This window comes from Plectropomus leopardus, chromosome 6 (assembly GCF_008729295.1).
Source record: "Plectropomus leopardus isolate mb chromosome 6, YSFRI_Pleo_2.0, whole genome shotgun sequence".
Taxonomy (NCBI): Eukaryota; Metazoa; Chordata; class Actinopteri; order Perciformes; family Serranidae; genus Plectropomus; species Plectropomus leopardus.
This window is the reverse complement of record NC_056468.1, coordinates 17,294,781-17,312,256: the sequence shown is the minus strand read 5'-3', so window position 1 is coordinate 17,312,256 and position 17,476 is coordinate 17,294,781. Positions and strand designations below refer to the sequence as shown.

General features: G+C 39.9%; 1 protein-coding gene across 1 annotated transcript; it reads left to right on the top strand.

Annotated features, from left to right (window-relative positions):
- Nucleotides 1-7,626: 7,626 nt before the first annotated feature.
- cdk7 (cyclin-dependent kinase 7) lies at nucleotides 7,627-14,335 on the top strand. The gene is made up of 12 exons (XM_042488232.1): nucleotides 7,627-7,716; nucleotides 7,963-8,022; nucleotides 8,113-8,146; nucleotides 8,246-8,313; nucleotides 8,462-8,530; nucleotides 10,517-10,627; nucleotides 10,725-10,843; nucleotides 11,713-11,812; nucleotides 11,912-11,998; nucleotides 12,084-12,233; nucleotides 12,952-13,090; nucleotides 13,833-14,335. Exons 1-12 carry the CDS (start codon nucleotides 7,651-7,653, stop codon nucleotides 13,859-13,861), a joined length of 1,032 nt encoding a protein of 343 aa, XP_042344166.1. The 5' UTR covers nucleotides 7,627-7,650; the 3' UTR covers nucleotides 13,862-14,335.
- The last annotated feature ends 3,141 nt before the right edge of the window (nucleotides 14,336-17,476 follow it).

Here is a 17,476-nt window from a genome sequence, read left to right as displayed (position 1 = left end):
ATGTGCGTGTTCACATTCATGTGTCTATTGATTTGGGATGTGTGCAAGAATACAAAGAGACCCCTGAGAGCGAGGGGTCAACAGCTGCTCCCCAACAACCAATCAATTGCAGTGTATCAGTAAACATTACACACAGACACACATGCACGCACACACACGGACACATACAGACGGCACTCTGTTCTCGAAATCTGTTGCCATGGATACCAGATACAGGCAGCCAAGAGGGAGCAGTTTTCCAGCTTAAACTGTAAATATTGAATTATGATGGGGAGGAAAGAGACAGCAGTGCAGGGCAACGTTCCTGCCTCAATGATCTAAATATCTAGATAATCCTTTCATCTCTATTCACCGCTACAGGAAATCTGGTGCATCATTCATGTTCATCAAGTTCAACATAAAAAGATCAATCTGTCTCCCCGATCCAGCCATTTATCTAACTCTCTATTACAGACTGAGAGCTGCCCCCATTCCTTCATCTCTCCCTGCCTTTTTGTCTGGAAGATCTTCACTCCCTCAAGTGGGATGCAAAGTAAATGCTTTTCCCGTGCCTGATTTGCAACACATAAAAGTGAATCTCATTCAAAACCACTTTACCAAACGCTGGAGCTTTTATGTGGCAACAGTTCCTCTGTGGTTTCATCGATGGGGAGAGAGGAGATTGAGATGAAGAAGTGAAGAAGGAGGGAAAAAATGGTTTAACAATTAATAAATGCTTTGGCAAATGTTTTAAGTGGGGCCACTGGAGAGATGAGCGGAGAGAGGAAGAAAAGAGATACTCTGAAGGTGAATGTCAATAATTGGTTAACTGTCTTTATGAATAAAATAAGCAGGGGAGTCAGCAGCGCTTTAATAATAATAACACACTGATATTCATAACAAAGCTACAGCACTTGACTGCCGGGAAAGAGAGAGGCAACGTGCTAACCTTGAGCTGACATTGTGAGCAGGAGAGACTCACGTTCAATCAATGAAGGGCTTTTCTCAGGGAGTCCACTAATCTCACAGGGCAGCGGAGGGTTCATCAGAGCTGAGAGACCCCTGGGACTGACAGAGGTAATGGGGTTAGCTGAGAGAGAAGGAGAGGGAGTGTGTATGTCTGTATGTGTGCAGGAGAAAAGGCTGTGAATAAGACAGTGGTAGCACGCAAGGAACAAGCAGTTGCGTGTGTGATAACATGCACTTGTGTGTTGCAGATACAGATGTGCGTAACAAAAGTGCATCTGTGTGTGTGTGTGTGTGTGTGTGTGTGTGTGTGTGTGTGTGTGTGTGTGTGTGTGTGAAGGAGCAAGGGCCATGCTGATAGAGTGAGAAGTTAATGGGACGTGTGACAAGGTTGATTACTGAGGCCTCAGTGATCTGGCTGGGTTAATGAAGTAAATGACTTCTTGGATAACACACTACCGGGGCTATCTCCAGCTCTTGATACACTCTGATAAACCAGAATGGCCCCCTCCTCTTCCTCATTTACCTTCCAAAGACGACACCAACATCCTGCTGCCCTTAGCTGCGTGTGACATATTCACTGGCATCATGGGATTGATTCCATCCTGGGACACTTTTCACCCACTCCTATTTGTAATCTTCAGTTGTATTTCTCCGCTGTTAACTATCAACTATGACACACAAAAAAAGCAAAACATGAAAGTATGGGCATGGATGGATTGTGAGACAGTGGGCCCCCTGGGTACAGAAATGCAAAAGGCCCCACCACCTATGTTAGATAGCAGCAAGACTTTGTGCAGGTTTTGAATCTCTTTGTGTTTTTGTGTTTCTTTTCAGTCATTTGTGTCCTTCTTTGGTCGTTTTGTGTCACTTTGTAATAATTTTGTGTCTCCTTGTGGTTGTTTTATATCTCTTTGAGGTAATTTTGTGTCTTTTTGAGGTATTATTGTTTTTCTTTGAGGTAATTCCGTGTATTTTTTGACTAAATTGTGTCTTTTTGTAGTTGTTTTGTGGCTCTTTGAGGTAATTTTGTGTCTCTTTGAGATAACTGTCTTTTTTCAGTTTGTGTCGTTTTGCAGTCATTTTGTGTCTACTTGTAGTTGTTTTGTCACCTTTTATTGGCCTTTTTTTTGTCTAAGAAAACGTTGAATATTATTGAGGTAATAAGGTATCTCTTTTGGGTAATTTTGTCTCTCTTGGGGGTAATTTGTGTCTTTTAGATGATTTTGTGTACTCTTGTTATTTTGTGTCACTTGAGGTAATAATGCGTCTCTTTCAAGTGAATTTCTGTTTTCTGTTGTCATTTTGTGACTTTTCGCTGTTTTGTGTTTTTTTTATGTTAGTTTGTATCTTATTGCAGTATTTTGTGATTCTTTATAGTCATTTTGTGTCTCTTTGTGGTCGGTTTGCCAGGTTTTGGTGTCTGTATGTTCGTTCTGAGTCTTTTCCTTAGTACTTTTTTGCAGGTGTAGGGCAGGGGGCCCCTGACACTTTAGGCCCCTGGGGCTGTACCCGGTAGGCCTGTTCAGTAGTCCATGCATATAGGCTACATACAACATTTCATTCAAACAGAACTGCTCAGCACACAGCGTAGAGTCTCTCTGAAAGACTAAAGTGGCCACCTGCTGTTTGCACATGCAGTCATACTTCCATATACAACGCCAGACACACATACACACACAAACAAAGGCAGAGAAAGAGTTATTGGAAGACTTTGTTCTCCATTTGGGGCTGAAATAGAGATGCTTCTAATGAGAGCGATAACGACGTCTGAGCGGAGATGCAGACCAGAACAAAACAACAACGCAGATGGGAGCTAAGACAACAACAAAGACAGCCCTAAATGCACTTGACTGTGGACTCCCTGCTGGCTCTGTCTATGTGAAGAGATGACACTGCGCCCATCCCCCTGCTACTTATAGGGACATTATCATAATGTTGTCTCTGTATGAGCCGAGCTATCAAGTGGGCTCATCTTGAAGTCCTCCACAAGCCTCGGTTTACGCCGATGCCTCAGATGCTAGAGGAAGACAATAGTAAACGAAAAAATTCTGCCCTAATATTTATTCAAACTGACAGTTCTGGCATCTAACAATGCAGCCCAGGACTGACAGCACCAATTTGATGAATCTCTGCGTTGGTTGTAAACAAACGGCAGCAAGGAAGATAATGATTGTCCTTCTGTTTGTCCTTCTGCTTTCTTATTGTCTTGTCGCTACAGACATCTGCAAAGAATAAATGTGAAACGGGCAAAGTGAATCATGTCTTGGACTGTGAGTGGTTGCAGTAAGTCACTATCAGGAGTTAAAGATACATTTGGGTTCAAATCCTGGCTTAGCTATAAACTGTACTAACGAGGAAAAAAAACAAGCAACAGATTAAGAGTGGAAGCATCTATTAGACACATGAATAATGAATAATTAGTTCTCAGAAACAGATATTGTTTGTCACGGCTTATGTGAACCTTCACACCTCAAACATCCACCCTACAACATCCTGTTGTGTTATAACTGTGCATGTGGTCAGATACAGCTGCGTGTGTGTGTGTGTGTATGTGTGTGTGTGTGTGTGTGTGTGTGTGTGTGTGTGTGTGTGTGTGTGTATGTGTATATGTGTGTGTGTGTGTGGGAGAGTCAGAAACAGAAACCAAGAGGAAAACTCCCTAGATGACAGAACGCTACCACTTCCCCGAGACTCTGTGAGTAAAATGAAGACATAGATGTACAGCAGGTATATGATACAACTTTGGCTGCGATTAAGCTGAATCATTCTTCTCCTACACATTCAGTCATTGCATCAAAGTACCTTTAAAATTGTATCTCTCTGACGTATTGGTGTAGTAATAGAGGGCATATAATATGACTGTAATGTCAAATGGAGAATAATTACCAAACACAGCAAACTAACATCAAAGAACTAGTGGTGACTAAGGCTATCGGGACGCGTCCCTTATAGTGTATTGGCCAAAACGTACCACTTGAACGTACCACAAAGGCAGGCAACGGTAATCTATATCTGTCATCCCAAAACTAGCGGATCAAGAGGATGGATTCAAGAAGTCAGTTAGCAAATTAACAACACAACCTGATGTTGAAAGAGCAAAGAATATTTACTGTACAACAACGAATGATAACAAGAATCAATACAAACCATTTCTGCTGAGGACCTAAATGGTTAAAATCATATTACCGTTTATTGCTTACATAAAAAGCTTCTTTTGATCTTATGCCCTCTAGACTTTAGAGGTTTGCTTGCTTTTCTCACGTCCATTTCTCTTCTTGTGCACTGAGCTAAACTGTCAGTCTGTGTGATTTCATTAAATGACAGGATCCGCCATCTCCGACACCAATTCAACATGCTGAATCTTCAAAAAATAACCCGCTAAGGGCCAACAAGGGCCGTTTAATATCAAAATTAGGGCGACAAGACACTAACCGATGGCCCAACATTGACCGATGGTTGAGGAGGTCTGATTTACAATATCTAAAATGCTCATATATTTAGCTTGAGGAAAGTTGAAGCTTTTGACAGTTTTCTCTCAGAAAGGCCTCTCCTCTTAAATTTCACACTTTTTGCAATTTCACAATTTGCAAATAAATCGTCTAGGAGTCATTGCGGATTTACTCCGGATGTTTTGGAGCCAGCCTCAAGTGGCCAGTAGAGGAACTGCAATTTTTGGCACTTACATGTTTGCCTGATATTTTAGTCCCAGAGGTTGCTTTCAGTTAGTGAACAGAAGGCCCAAATTTATCCAACTAAGTTCTCCTTTTTCTGTTGATTTATTGAGAGAGCTGACCTATACATTAACCTGTGTTTCAAGTCAGTGAGTGGGACTCGGCGCAGTTGGAGCTACAGTCAAGCACAAATGTTTTTAATAGTGATTCAGTGCACTGATAATAACTGCTTTGCCCATCATTACAGGTTTTTATGTCATGTTTTCTTCATTTTAACGTGATATGCATGGTTTGTGGGCCGTGAGGGCTAAAAGAAATCAATTTTTCAGTTGTTACAGTGTGTTACAGAATGTGAGTTAGGCAGAGTGATGCAAAGAGGAAACTAACGGTAAAAAACATCTTAAGGGACCAGCTGACAGCCTCCTCTTCACTCTATTAAAGACAAATGTCAGATTAATTATAGCATTACAATCAGTGTGCAGTGCTTAAATATCTGGCCACATACCACCCACCCACCCACACACACACACACACACAAACACACATATGCACACCAAAAGAACACCTGGCCTGCATTAGTTGTTTACTGTACGTGGTGTGAACACTGTCCCGTCTGAGGCTGCATCCCAGCAGCAGGATGTGGTGGTGCGATACGTCCTCGCTCAACAACACCCACTTCCTATGAGTTTGATAAACAGCCCTGCGGTTCCACTCTCCTCCTGCCCGTCAAACAAAGGTACACACACACACACACACACACACACACACACACACACACACACACATCAGCTCAACAACATCCCCATCTGCTAATGTGACATATAACCACAGTGAGTTATTGTGCGTAATGTTACCCATGCTATCATGAGATTTACTGTGACAAACTGTATAAACGCCACCAGAATCACTTATGCCTCCATAACTCAGCTGCTGCTCTCCACGTCAAAAGCCTCAGAGAAAGACTGAGGGGAACGAGCACAAGAATGCCCTCAAATCATATCAGAATTAGAGGAGGACATCAATATGTCACATTTGTTTTAGAGCGAGTAATGTAAGTAGGTCTGAGTTATGTCCGCCACTGGACAGTTATGTTCCACATTAAGGCCGCCAATGCAAAGGTTGATGATACAATGCAGTTAAGACTTTAACTGCTGCCTGAGTGTCTTGTCTTGTCTTGTCTTGTCTTCTCTTGTCTCATCTTGTCTCGTCTCGTCTCGTCTCGTCTCGTCTCGTCTTCTCGTCTCTTCTCGTCTCATCTCTTCTCTTCTCTTCTCTTCTCTTCTCTTCTCTTCTCTTCTCTTCTCCTCTCCTCTCTTCTTCTCTGCATGGTTGCATGAGCACATACGGTCCTGTCAGTCACATCTGTGAGCTGTCAGGATATAAATGTGCATGCATCTGAGGGGAGAATGAGGGGTGTATTAGGCCTGCTGATCCTTCACACTCCTCTTGTCAAACTTAACATGAAAATGAAAGTCAGTCAAAGAGAGAAAGTGTGCATGTGTGTGTGTGTGTGTGTGTGTGTGTGTGTGTGTGCGTGTGTGTGTGTTTTTGCACGTGTGCGTGAGGCAGGGAGGGTCAAAGGAGAGGAGCCATGCCTAATCCTGTGGGATGTGAGGGTATCTACTGTGTATGGAGATGGGATGTAGAGATGTGTTCAGCGGTGCATGGATCACAAAACCTTCCTAACTGACAGAAGAGACTCCCAAAGGACCGATGTCAAACTGCTAACTGTTAAAAAAAAAAAAAAAAAAAGGAAAAAGAAAAGAAAGAAAGAAAAAAGGCAGACAGTCTGGGACATAACAATACTACATATTGCATCATAACTGGAAACGTTTCAAGAATTTGACAACAGATAAAATCTGAGTTGGATTTGTTTTTCTGTCATTGATTAACAAATTATACAAAGTGCAGAATGAGAAAGTGTCGCTGTATTATTGCATCAAGATATTGCTGTATCACTGGTATTCTTATTGCTGGTGGCAGTAGTTGCACTGTTAGTCTCAGAAAGATATAATTACTTATATTAGAAAATAAACTGTAATACAAAAGGTAAAAACAAAGGTACAAGGTAATTCTTTGAACCTAAAATCAACAAAATCAATACAACATGAGTTTTTATTTTCAGCTAAACCTGCTTAAAACGTTTTCATATTTGTTAGAAATTTTGATAGCCAATGAGATTTGAGCTGAGATTTATTTTTTCTTTAACTGTGTAATAAATCCTACTAAATGTAATATACCAAATATTTAATTACATGCAGTATGAAAAATAATAATATTAATATTATCACACTATTATTATGAATATTCCTATAGTTTAGTAACTGTTGTAATATTAGCTGGTGAATTAAACCCTATCAAATGTAGAATTTATTTATATTAAGTAGAAACATATGGTTATTTATATATTTAAAAAATATGGTAAACCAAAGGGTAGTATACAAACAAAGGTACGAGTAATTGTCTTTCTCCTCAAATAAATAAAATAGCCCACATCACAATACAGCACAATTTTTCTTTTATTTTCAGTGAAACCTAATGTAAGCGTTTACATATATATTAGTAATTTTGATGACAGAAAAGATTTAAACAGTTTTTTCCATTGTTTAAGAAATCCTAATACATGTAATATTCCAGATGTTTGATTGTAAAGATTATGATTATTATGATTAATATTTATGATAGGTATAGCATAGTGTAGTAGTAGTAGTCTAGTTCTATGGCACTGTAATAAAGTAATATGAAAATTCCCACCTCATACAATTAGGCAATAAAAATATTGTGAAAGAATTGCACTTGGTTTGGAAACATTTCACTGTAAACCTGAAAAATGAAATAAAATGACCATAGCAGCTTGTTTTTATGAACTAAAGCTGCTGTAGAAGTTGATGTGGTGTCTTCAGTGTTGGATAAATTGACCCGGTAGGTGGCGGTGTTGTTCAATCTAAAACCTCCTTTAACCCGGAAAAAGAAGCTGCGGACCTTTAACAAAGCAGGAAGTGTCTCCTGATGAAATTGACAGTTAGCCATCATGGCGGCTGATGCGAAATCCAGAAACAAACGATACGAGAAGCTGGATTTCCTCGGAGAGGGTCAGGTAGGTACAAGGAAACATCAGTGATTTCGGTCTTTAAATCTGTGTGTGGTCTTTCCCTCGCAGGCTGTGGCTGGCCTCGAGAGCAGAGACAGCGTGATAGCAAGCTAACAAGCGTTAGCTGGTTGCTAATGTCAACAAAGCCTCGCTGGCCCACGCTGATGTGCTCACAGCAGCAGTGATTGTGAAAAAAAACTACTTTAAGACTCTGTGCTTTTAAATTTAATGCTCTCTGTTTCTTTTCTCCAGTTCGCCACAGTGTACAAAGCTAGGGACAAGACGACTGATACCATAGTTGCCATTAAAAAGGTAAAAATTTAGCTTACATTTGGACATTTGTTAGCATTTGTATGCTATGCTGATGGTTAATACCAAGCTTTTGTCCTTTTTTTCTGGCAGATTAAGGTTGGCCACAGAACTGAGGCTAAAGATGGTAAATGTTGACTTCTATTTAGCACACACTTAATGTTTGTAGCACGCAGTGCATTCAATCCTCTGTCATCTGTTAATGGCTGTAATTCCTTATCAATAGGGATCAATAGGACTGCCCTTCGAGAGATCAAACTGCTGCAGGAGCTGCATCACCCAAACATTATCGGGGTAGGTAAACGTTCATTATCTCAGAATTTGGTTGTATCTTCATATTGTTATTTCACTGGTTTTAGTTGTGCTGACTAAAAGAAATTACTTTATATATGTCAAATAATTTAATTGAGAAGTAACATTTCATGTGCTGTGTGTTTTCTAGCTGCTGGATGCCTTCGGACACAAATCTAACATCAGCCTGGTGTTTGATTTCATGGAAACAGATCTGGAGGTGAGACACTTCCTCACCTTTTGGAAAAATCTGTTTTTGTTTGTCTTGTCTTTTCAGGAAGGGAGAAAAAAATGATACAATAATATGCAGTCCTACACAACAGCCCATCTAATTTAGATTTTACTAAATTGTAAGCATTTGTGTAGTTCACCTTTCTCTTTTAAGTACTGAATGTGCTGTTTCCTGAAACATTCAATACCTCAAACAACTTCAGTTTTATTTCTTTAAATTGTCATAAATGATTGTACCTTAACTAATAGGGCTGAGACCTGTACTCTCCTGAAACGGAAATCCAGTGCAGATAATGTCCTTTTTTGGGGGGCTTTTGCCTTTTTTAGATGGGACAGATTAGTAAGCATGAAAGGGGCAGAGTGAAGGGATGACGTGCAGCAGAGGCCACAGGTTGTAGTTGGCTGCTGCAGCAAGAACATAGCCTTTGTACAGGGGGCGCCCACTACCAGGTGAGCTACTGGGCGCGCCTTAACGTACTTTTAACACGTGCGGGTATCATCCGACTAAATTGTGTCAGTAATGATGAAGGACAGTACTTATTTGGGTTGCTGTGGTTATTCTCTTCTCTCATGGTCAAAAATTACTATAGGCTGTATACTGAGGCTGTTTTGTTTACATATAGCAATGTCTCATCAACTTCTACCAATGTCTTGTTTAGAATAATTTCTGGTTAATTCCCACCTACTTCCTGTCTAGCCACACACACTTCCTGTCCAAACCCTGCTGACTCTTAGTACAGACATGGACACGGATAATTTAGTTGGTTGAACAGATAACTGAACTACCTCACCCCTATTAAGTAAAGCGACAAAATCACTTTTTCAGGAAAACATAATCAGAGTTGGCCTTTGATCAGCTCTGATGGTTTGCCTGTTATTTTCTTTATAACAGCACCTTGTAATTCAGTAGCACTGCAGCATATGATGTTTTGTGCCAGTTCCTAAAACTGCAGCCTCAGTGAGTGATTCAACATTTCTTGAATTTGATTACGTCATATTGTACAGATGTGCATTAAAGTACATCAGTATGAAGCTTTACATCACGTATTCATGGTCGTAAAAGAACATGTTGGCTTTCATTAGTGGGCCGCCAGATGGAAATTTCTGTCTTTATTACCTACTAATATAGATAGCGGAGGGAGCATTTGAAAGCTTTCATTAGTGATTTTTCCTCTCAAATATGTACTTAAGGTGTGTGGCAACTCGGATAGTCATTTTGTCTGCTGCTATGTTCAGCTTCCAATTTATGGCTGACCAAGCAGGCCAAAAAATGTGCAGATAGATGAATCATGAATGAGAGGTGTAAGGTCAGATGACACACAGAGAAGGGCAGGATGACGAAGATCGCCGCCTGAGTGCTCTCATCTGACCATTAAGTGGTTCTGCGAGGTCACCAAGGCTTTTATGTTTTTCCTCATGGTTTGTTTTAGCATACGAGGCTCCAGATGGGCGCCCGCCACCAATACATCAGACTCTAATAGAACAATGCAAAACGAGATAAATACGTTTTAAAAAAATCAATAGCACTCCGCTCTTGGCTCTCGCAATGAATTGATGCCATTAGTGGCTCACAGGCAGCAGACAAACAGGGCAGACATGAGGATGAAATATGACGCTTGTCTTATTACCGGTGCTGACAGTCTATTTTTAAGCCACATGGTTAAATTTGTCGGTATAAGCTTATTAAGTACAGATGTTCAGTGCTTTTATCCTTGTCAATAAAATAAAACGGGATACTGAAGTCGGTGTTTTGGCACGACAGAGATTCAGGGTGAGTGGTTGAATCTGTATTGTGCTGTTTGGTTTGGCTGCAGCTGTGTGACCTCTGCAGAGATGTATCCCACTTGTCTTAAATTCCCTTATCTGCTCTGATAAGTGGAATTTGGTTTTAACATGTAAAAACATTGGTGATTATTTGTTGTGAGATAACCAGCTTTTGCTTAAGCCTTTTTGTCTTTGCCTTTGTTTTTTTAAGGTGATCATCAAAGACACGAGCCTCGTCCTGACGCCAGCCAACATCAAAGCTTACATCCTCATGACTCTACAGGGATTAGAGTACATGCACCAACACTGGGTCCTACACAGGGTGAGAGCACTAACACGCCACTGCTCAGAGATATGCAGATATTCACACACACGGTCTGTAATGCACTTTTTGTACTTTACATACTTTGTATGTCCAGGATCTGAAGCCCAATAATCTGCTGCTAGATGGCAACGGAGTGCTGAAGTTGGCTGATTTTGGTTTGGCCAAAGCATTTGGCAGCCCCAACAGAATCTACACGCATCAAGTTGTTACCAGGTCTGTGCTTTTTGGTCCATATATAATGTATGAACAATACAGAACTTATTGTTTCTTTACTGTTTACATTTCACTCATTGGAAATGTCCTACAGCAGCAAATCAATTTATATAAATAAATCCTTGTGCTTAATTTTATTAAGTGAAATACCTGTCATGAGGAGATACTTTGGTGACTATTTAAGATATCTGTGACAGCACCTACTATTGAATATAAATAGTTAGACCCATGGAAATATGGTCATATCTTGGTTAAAGGTGGGTTTCCGCAGATCCTCGAAAGTCTTAAAAGGCATTTCACTGATCTAAAAATAAAAAAGCCTTAATTGGCCTTAAAATGTCTGAAATCTATCTTTCAAAAGTCTTCAAAATGCTCGTTAAATCTTAATCTTATGCTCTTGGGTGCACCATTCTCTCTTGAAAAATTGTCCTGATGCAGAAAAGTCAATGATCGGAAATTTAAAATCTTGTTCTTGACATGATCCCATTTTGTGAGATCGCGTGGTACATTCCTCACAATTACATTACAAATACAAAAAGAAAAGAAAAGTGAAAGACAACAGATGTAAAAATGTGTGTATTTGTATGGTGGTATTGTGTATTATGTAATCTGTATATTTTAATTATGGATCATTAAAATTACGCTGTATATTATAAGTAGAACGTAGTCACATAATGAGACAAAAAAAAGTGTAGCAATCCCAAATTTTGATGTATCAAGATGCACTGGTAATTGTTTAATAATCGCATCGTAGCCATTGAATATGAGTTGAATGTCAAGAGGTTCCCACCCCTAGAAGAGCAGTGCACTTTATGCCTGTGTAAGAGTTTTAAAATGTCACTCTGTCTGTCTGTTGATCCTTTATCCAGGTGGTACCGCTCACCTGAGCTCCTGTTTGGTGCCAGGATGTACGGCGTGGGTGTTGACATGTGGGCAGTGGGATGCATCTTGGCAGAGTTACTCCTTCGGGTACACAAACAACACTTCAAATAGATATTTCTGCATTGACAGGGGATGCTGTTATCTTTGTATCTGTGCTAATGTCTCTGTATGTTTCCTTTGCTGTAGGTACCGTTCCTGGCTGGAGACTCAGATCTTGACCAGCTGACTAAGATCTTTGAGGCTCTTGGGACACCCACAGAAGAGACATGGCCTGTTGGTATCTGTTTTTTATCACCAATGGTTGTTTTTTACTCACATGCGAAGATCCTCGTGTCATTTATTTGTCATATGTCTGTAGGGAATGAGTAGTCTACCAGACTATGTGTCCTTCAAGATTTTTCCCGGCACACCTCTGGAAAATATTTTTAGTGCAGCTGGAGACGATTTGCTGGAGCTGCTGCAGGGCTTCTTCACCTTTAACCCTTCAACAAGGCTCACAGCTACACAGGTAATGAACCACTACAGTCACCACAGTAGTGATTCTTACGTTCACATTATTGGATAATTGCATTATGGTTTATTGTGTGCAGAAATCGAAGACTACAGCTAGCCAAAACTCCTAATACTATTTTACATCTTCAATTGAGAACATTTTAGTTTCTAAAAAACAGTGTTTGAGTGTTTTATACTTATTTTTTACTCATGTATGTTGACTTTTAAAGTTTCTTAAAATTAATATTTAATATCATAATGTGTATTTATTTTGAGGGATACATTTTCTTTTTCATTTTCCAAAGCAGATTCTGAGTGAATGTTACAAGAAAATCATACAGTCATAAATCTTTGATAAACTTTTTTCCAAAATGGTCAGATGATCAACATGATGTTCAGGGAACAAATTTCCTAAAACTTTTTGCATTTTAAAAAGTTAGGGCCAGTGCACACCAAGTTCATATTTCTCGTCTGAAATTGCATTTGTAAGTATACCTTCACGTTGTGTTGAGAGAGAAAGAGAGAGACAGTTATTTGATCAATAAGCAGTAAAGAAAGGTTGTCCTAACCTGCGGGACACATAGGTATGCAGAGAAATCAGGAGGCTGCAGTTATCATTTCTTAACTTAGGAAACCTACTTTCAGCCAGTCAGAGTTGATGCTTGTAGACATGTCTGCCTTAGGATTGACTGTCCATCCGCAGAGGATGACATATTTATACTGTTGTCCTCCAGGCTCTAAAGACGAGGTACTTCAGTAATCGACCCGGTCCCACTCCTGGTCACCAACTCCCCCGACCCAACTGTTCAGCTGAGGCTCTGAGGGAGAAGGAAACAGTCGGGCTCAAGAGGAAAATCGAGGGCCTGGAGACAAGTAATCAACACATATTTGCTCATAGTTGCTATATGAATATATATATATATATATATATGTACTCCTAATCCACAAATTAGCACCTTTACCTTTATATATCCATAGTCAGACACAGCTGGTCAGTATAAGTATGGTAAAATTGTTAAAACTGTGGTTTAAACTGTGTCTGCCACAAAATATGTGAGGCTGATTTTGAAAGAAGCTCTAGATTTTGGAGCATCCCACTCAGACCAAACTCACATCTAACATGTGAATTTTAGCCCAGTGAACCGATGCTGTGTTCTCATGGTTATACACACCACGGTCACAAATCTAGAACACCGCTTGATTGAACCTAGCAATTCAGAGGGTGTTGGCTGCACATTAAACTACAGTTAGAAATTCAAAATATAGCACAGTAGAACACACACACACTCACACACACACACACATGTGTACAGTTGAGAGGATTGTGGTAGGGTATGTTTTACTGAAGGAGGACCTTGATGTTACTGGGAGGTTCAAAGCTTTTTCCGGCTTCTTCTGTGGTTTGGAAAATATCTGGGTTGACTATACGCTGCGCTCTATGCTACAGTATATTATAGAGAGAATTTCCAAATACTTACAGGAGATGGAAACTTAAGCGGTAAGCAGAGTCCTCATTATAGACTTGTTATACTCGCACATGTGTACATACAGTTTGTGACTGTGCTGTTCTGTAAATAATTATGTTTTGTAACAAGTGGCTCTGTATTATTTTCAGCTGTGATGAAGAAGAAGCTTGTTTTTTGACCACATTGGACATGATCAATCAGATGATCAACCACACCATTGCGTGGCTCAGCTGTCTACGTTGCTCAGGATCGTCCACTGGAATGGGAAAAAAAAAAGAAAATCCAAAACCAGCGGAGGGGGAAAAGGCTCAGATGAAACTTGACTATTTAGAGGTTGTAGCTGTTACATCAGTGAGAATTGTGCCTAAAGTTAGCTCTTAGTATCCGAGGTGCTGTTGTTGGTAGCATCTCATCGACTGATGCACAACAGAGGTCGATAGCGTTTGCTCTGATGTTTCTTCATTGTAACAATGATGCCTAAGCTCTGGGAGCCTGTTGTAATATGTATATTTATGTGACTGAAAATAAGAACAACCAAACAAGCACGTCTTATGTATTTCATGTATATGCATGTAAATGGTGCAAATGTTAAAATGGGATTTTCTTTAAGGGACAATTTACCCTGAATCAAAAATACACATTTTCCCTCTTACCTGTAGCGCTTTTTATCAGTCTCGATTGTTTCGGTGTAAGGTGCCGAGTGTTGGAGATACCAGCCATGGAGATGTCTGCCTTCTCGCCAATATAATGACTACATGGCACTCAGCTTGTGATGATCAAAGTGCCAAAAAAAACCACATAAAAATACTCTAAAGCACTGTTTTTTTCCAGAAATCATGACCCGATTACTCAAGATAATCCAAAGACTTTATTGTGAGCAGATTCACATAGGAACTATTTTCTTTCTACTCAACTACACTTGCTGACCGTATCACTGCGCAGATGGAAGTGGGCATCTACTCACTGACGAGGGGCTGTTTGTGACAGCATGCAGTGTAACCGGCGTCCTCCTCAGTGGTGCTAGGTGAGCTAGCAGTAGGTGCACACTTCCCCCCTGGGCAGTGGTACTGTTGCTGGGTGTAGTTTGGTAGAGAGAAAATAGGTTATACATGAAACTTCTCACAACAAGGTCTGTGGGTTACCTTGAATATTTGTTCTCACTGGTAGCGAGGCATGATTGTGAGTGTTCCTGCCGGTTTACAAGTTCACACAAAAACGCCCTTAGAGTCCACAGCACACAGACTGATGTCATGTTAGAAGTATTCACGCAGACCTTTTTTTTTCACCTGTTGAATATGTGTGGTGATAAATATACTTGTGGTTTATTTACTTAACACGTCAGCGGGTGAGAGCTGTGTATCTGTGTGTTTCTGTTGCATGAGCCCTTCCTTCAGGGCAGACAGGGTGACGCTAGGCTTGACACTGTCATGCTACAGTGTGTCACCAGTCATGTAGTCCCCTCACTGTCCTTTCGCTTCAACATGACTGTGATCCAACGCAGTCTGACATGTCAGAGGCCTGATGCTCCGCCAGGCGCCCTGCTGCCCTTTTGGTCATCTGTCAAACCAGATCAGATAAGAAGACAGAGGAAGAGGAAGAGATGAGAATATGTCACATGAAAAATTCATTCTTATTATTAAATCAGATCTATTTCTTATTCTTTAACAAAAGCTAGAGCGGATTTGTGTTTTCTGTGTAATATTAAAATGACATCTGTGTCAGTGTTCACAATAAGATCATGCATAAATTAAGGTATGTCTGACTACGTGCACCCAAAAAAAAAAAAAAAATTCCATTCATAAGTTCATCATCCTCTTGTTTAGCATGACCACTTTTTGGATCTGAGCAGAGACACTTGTGGATTTGAGGTCATGGTCCCCTAAGTTCAACAAGAGGGCGCCCTTTGTGGTTTGTGCCTATTTATAAATGCCCACATTACAGCACTGAGAGGACACAATGACTTTGTGTGACTGAGTGTGTGTGTGTGTGTGTGTGTGTGTTGGGTGACTGTGTCAGATGACAGGTTTGGCAAATAGCAGCGCAGTCACAGAGAGCTACAGTAGCAGCCTTATCAGCTCGGGCTCATACAAAGGCCATTTCACTGGCCAGGAAAGCCACTGTTGGAGCCAACACACCGTTGCCCACATGCTGTTACAGAACATGAGCGCCTGGTTTGTGGGAGAAAGTCATGCTTGCTCATATGTCTGAATCAGCAAGATAAGGATGTGGGATGATCTGTGGAGGGGTGATAAAGACTTTGGTGAGAATAATACAGTGTAGAGTCTATTGTAAAGACAAATGTAACAAAAAATCTGACTTTAAGGACTTTAAGGAGTACTACAACCATAAAATGACTATTTGTAAGTCAGCTAGTCATGCTGTTACCTTGAATTTGGAAAACTTTTCTTGCATGCTTCCACAAAAAATAAAGAACTAAGCTAAATTTAGCTTTTAAAATTGAAATGAAATTGAAACTTTTGTATGCTCTCTTCAAATTTTGGACTCCAACGCTCAAGTTTTTCAAAGAAAATGCGTTTGTTTGGGAAGTGTTAAGCATAAGACTGGGTAAATGAGACTTAGATTACACTGTACGAGTTGTTAGTCAACAGATGTTTCGATAAAGTTTTGCTGTTGTTAATTGTAGTCCCCAGTAGATCAATAAATCAGTCTATTTCCGAGGCCTGCCAGAAAACCAAAGTTTATTTTTTCACAAATTCAAGGTAACATGGTATGACTTATTAGTTTACAAATGGTCATTTTGTGAGTTAAGTGTTTCTTTAAGGTGATTTGGGTGAGATTTAAGGCAATTATATTTTTATTACTCACTGTATTACATTTTAGGACTACACTCTTCAGTAGCATATACTCTTCATTTACAAATAATTATAAAAGATGAACTATATTTTAAGATAGGAACTTTTTTGTGGCAGATTTGTGGACAGAAGACAAAGTTCTTTGCACTAAGTTATGTTCACCCCCCTCAAAAAATGCTCACCATTACAGTATTTTTGGGTGTTTCCTGTGTGGGCTGTTTACTTGCATTTGCATGACACAGTAGCATAACATTACAAACAGAACATGCTTCATATTCTTTGTTAAGCCATAAAGTTACAGCCTGGTTCATTTGCACTGATGAATGGCTTATAATTTATTGGGCTCCTGGACACAGATATGCCTCTCCTACATAGGAGACTCTGTGGTGGTTTTGCTTCTTTTTTTGTTGTGTCTCTTTGTAGTCATCTTGTGTCTCTTTAAAGTAAATTTGTCATTTTGTGTCTCTAATTTGATTGTCTCTTAGGTCATTTTTTGTATTTATTGGTCATTTTGTGTTTCTTTGGGTTAACTTTGTGCCTCTTTTTTGATGTTTTGTGTCTCTGACTTAAATGTGTGTCTCTTAATGGTAATGTGTATTTCTTCATCGATATGTGTCTCTTTGTTGTTGGCTTTTTTTGTCATTTAGTGTCAGCTTGGGGTCATGTTGTGTTTCCGAGTTAAATTTGTATGTCTCTGAGGACATTTTGAGGGTTTTTTACTTAAACATTATTTTGTATTTCACTTTGTGTTTATTTTGGATGTTCTGTGTCTCTTTGTGGTTGTTTTGTGTTTCTTTGAGTTTATTTTCTGTGATTTTGTCTCTTGTTATGCCCTTTTTGTAACTATATTTATGTCTTTACAGTCCCTTCGCATCTCTTTGTGGTCGTTTTTCAGTCTCTTCTCTTGGTCGGTACATATTAACTTGAGTGACTTTATGCAGGTGAAAGCCAGAGGGGGCCCCTGACACTTTGGGCCCAGT

Coding starts and splice junctions, on each gene's coding strand:
- cdk7 (XM_042488232.1), top strand. CDS start 7,651: ATGGCGGCTGATGCGAAATCCAGAAACAAACGATACGAGAAGCTGGAT. Junction 10,844..11,712: donor ACGCATCAAGTTGTTACCAG/GTCTGTGCTTTT, acceptor TCCTTTATCCAG/GTGGTACCGCTCACCTGAGC. Junction 12,234..12,951: donor CAAGGCTCACAGCTACACAG/GTAATGAACCAC, acceptor GTTGTCCTCCAG/GCTCTAAAGACGAGGTACTT.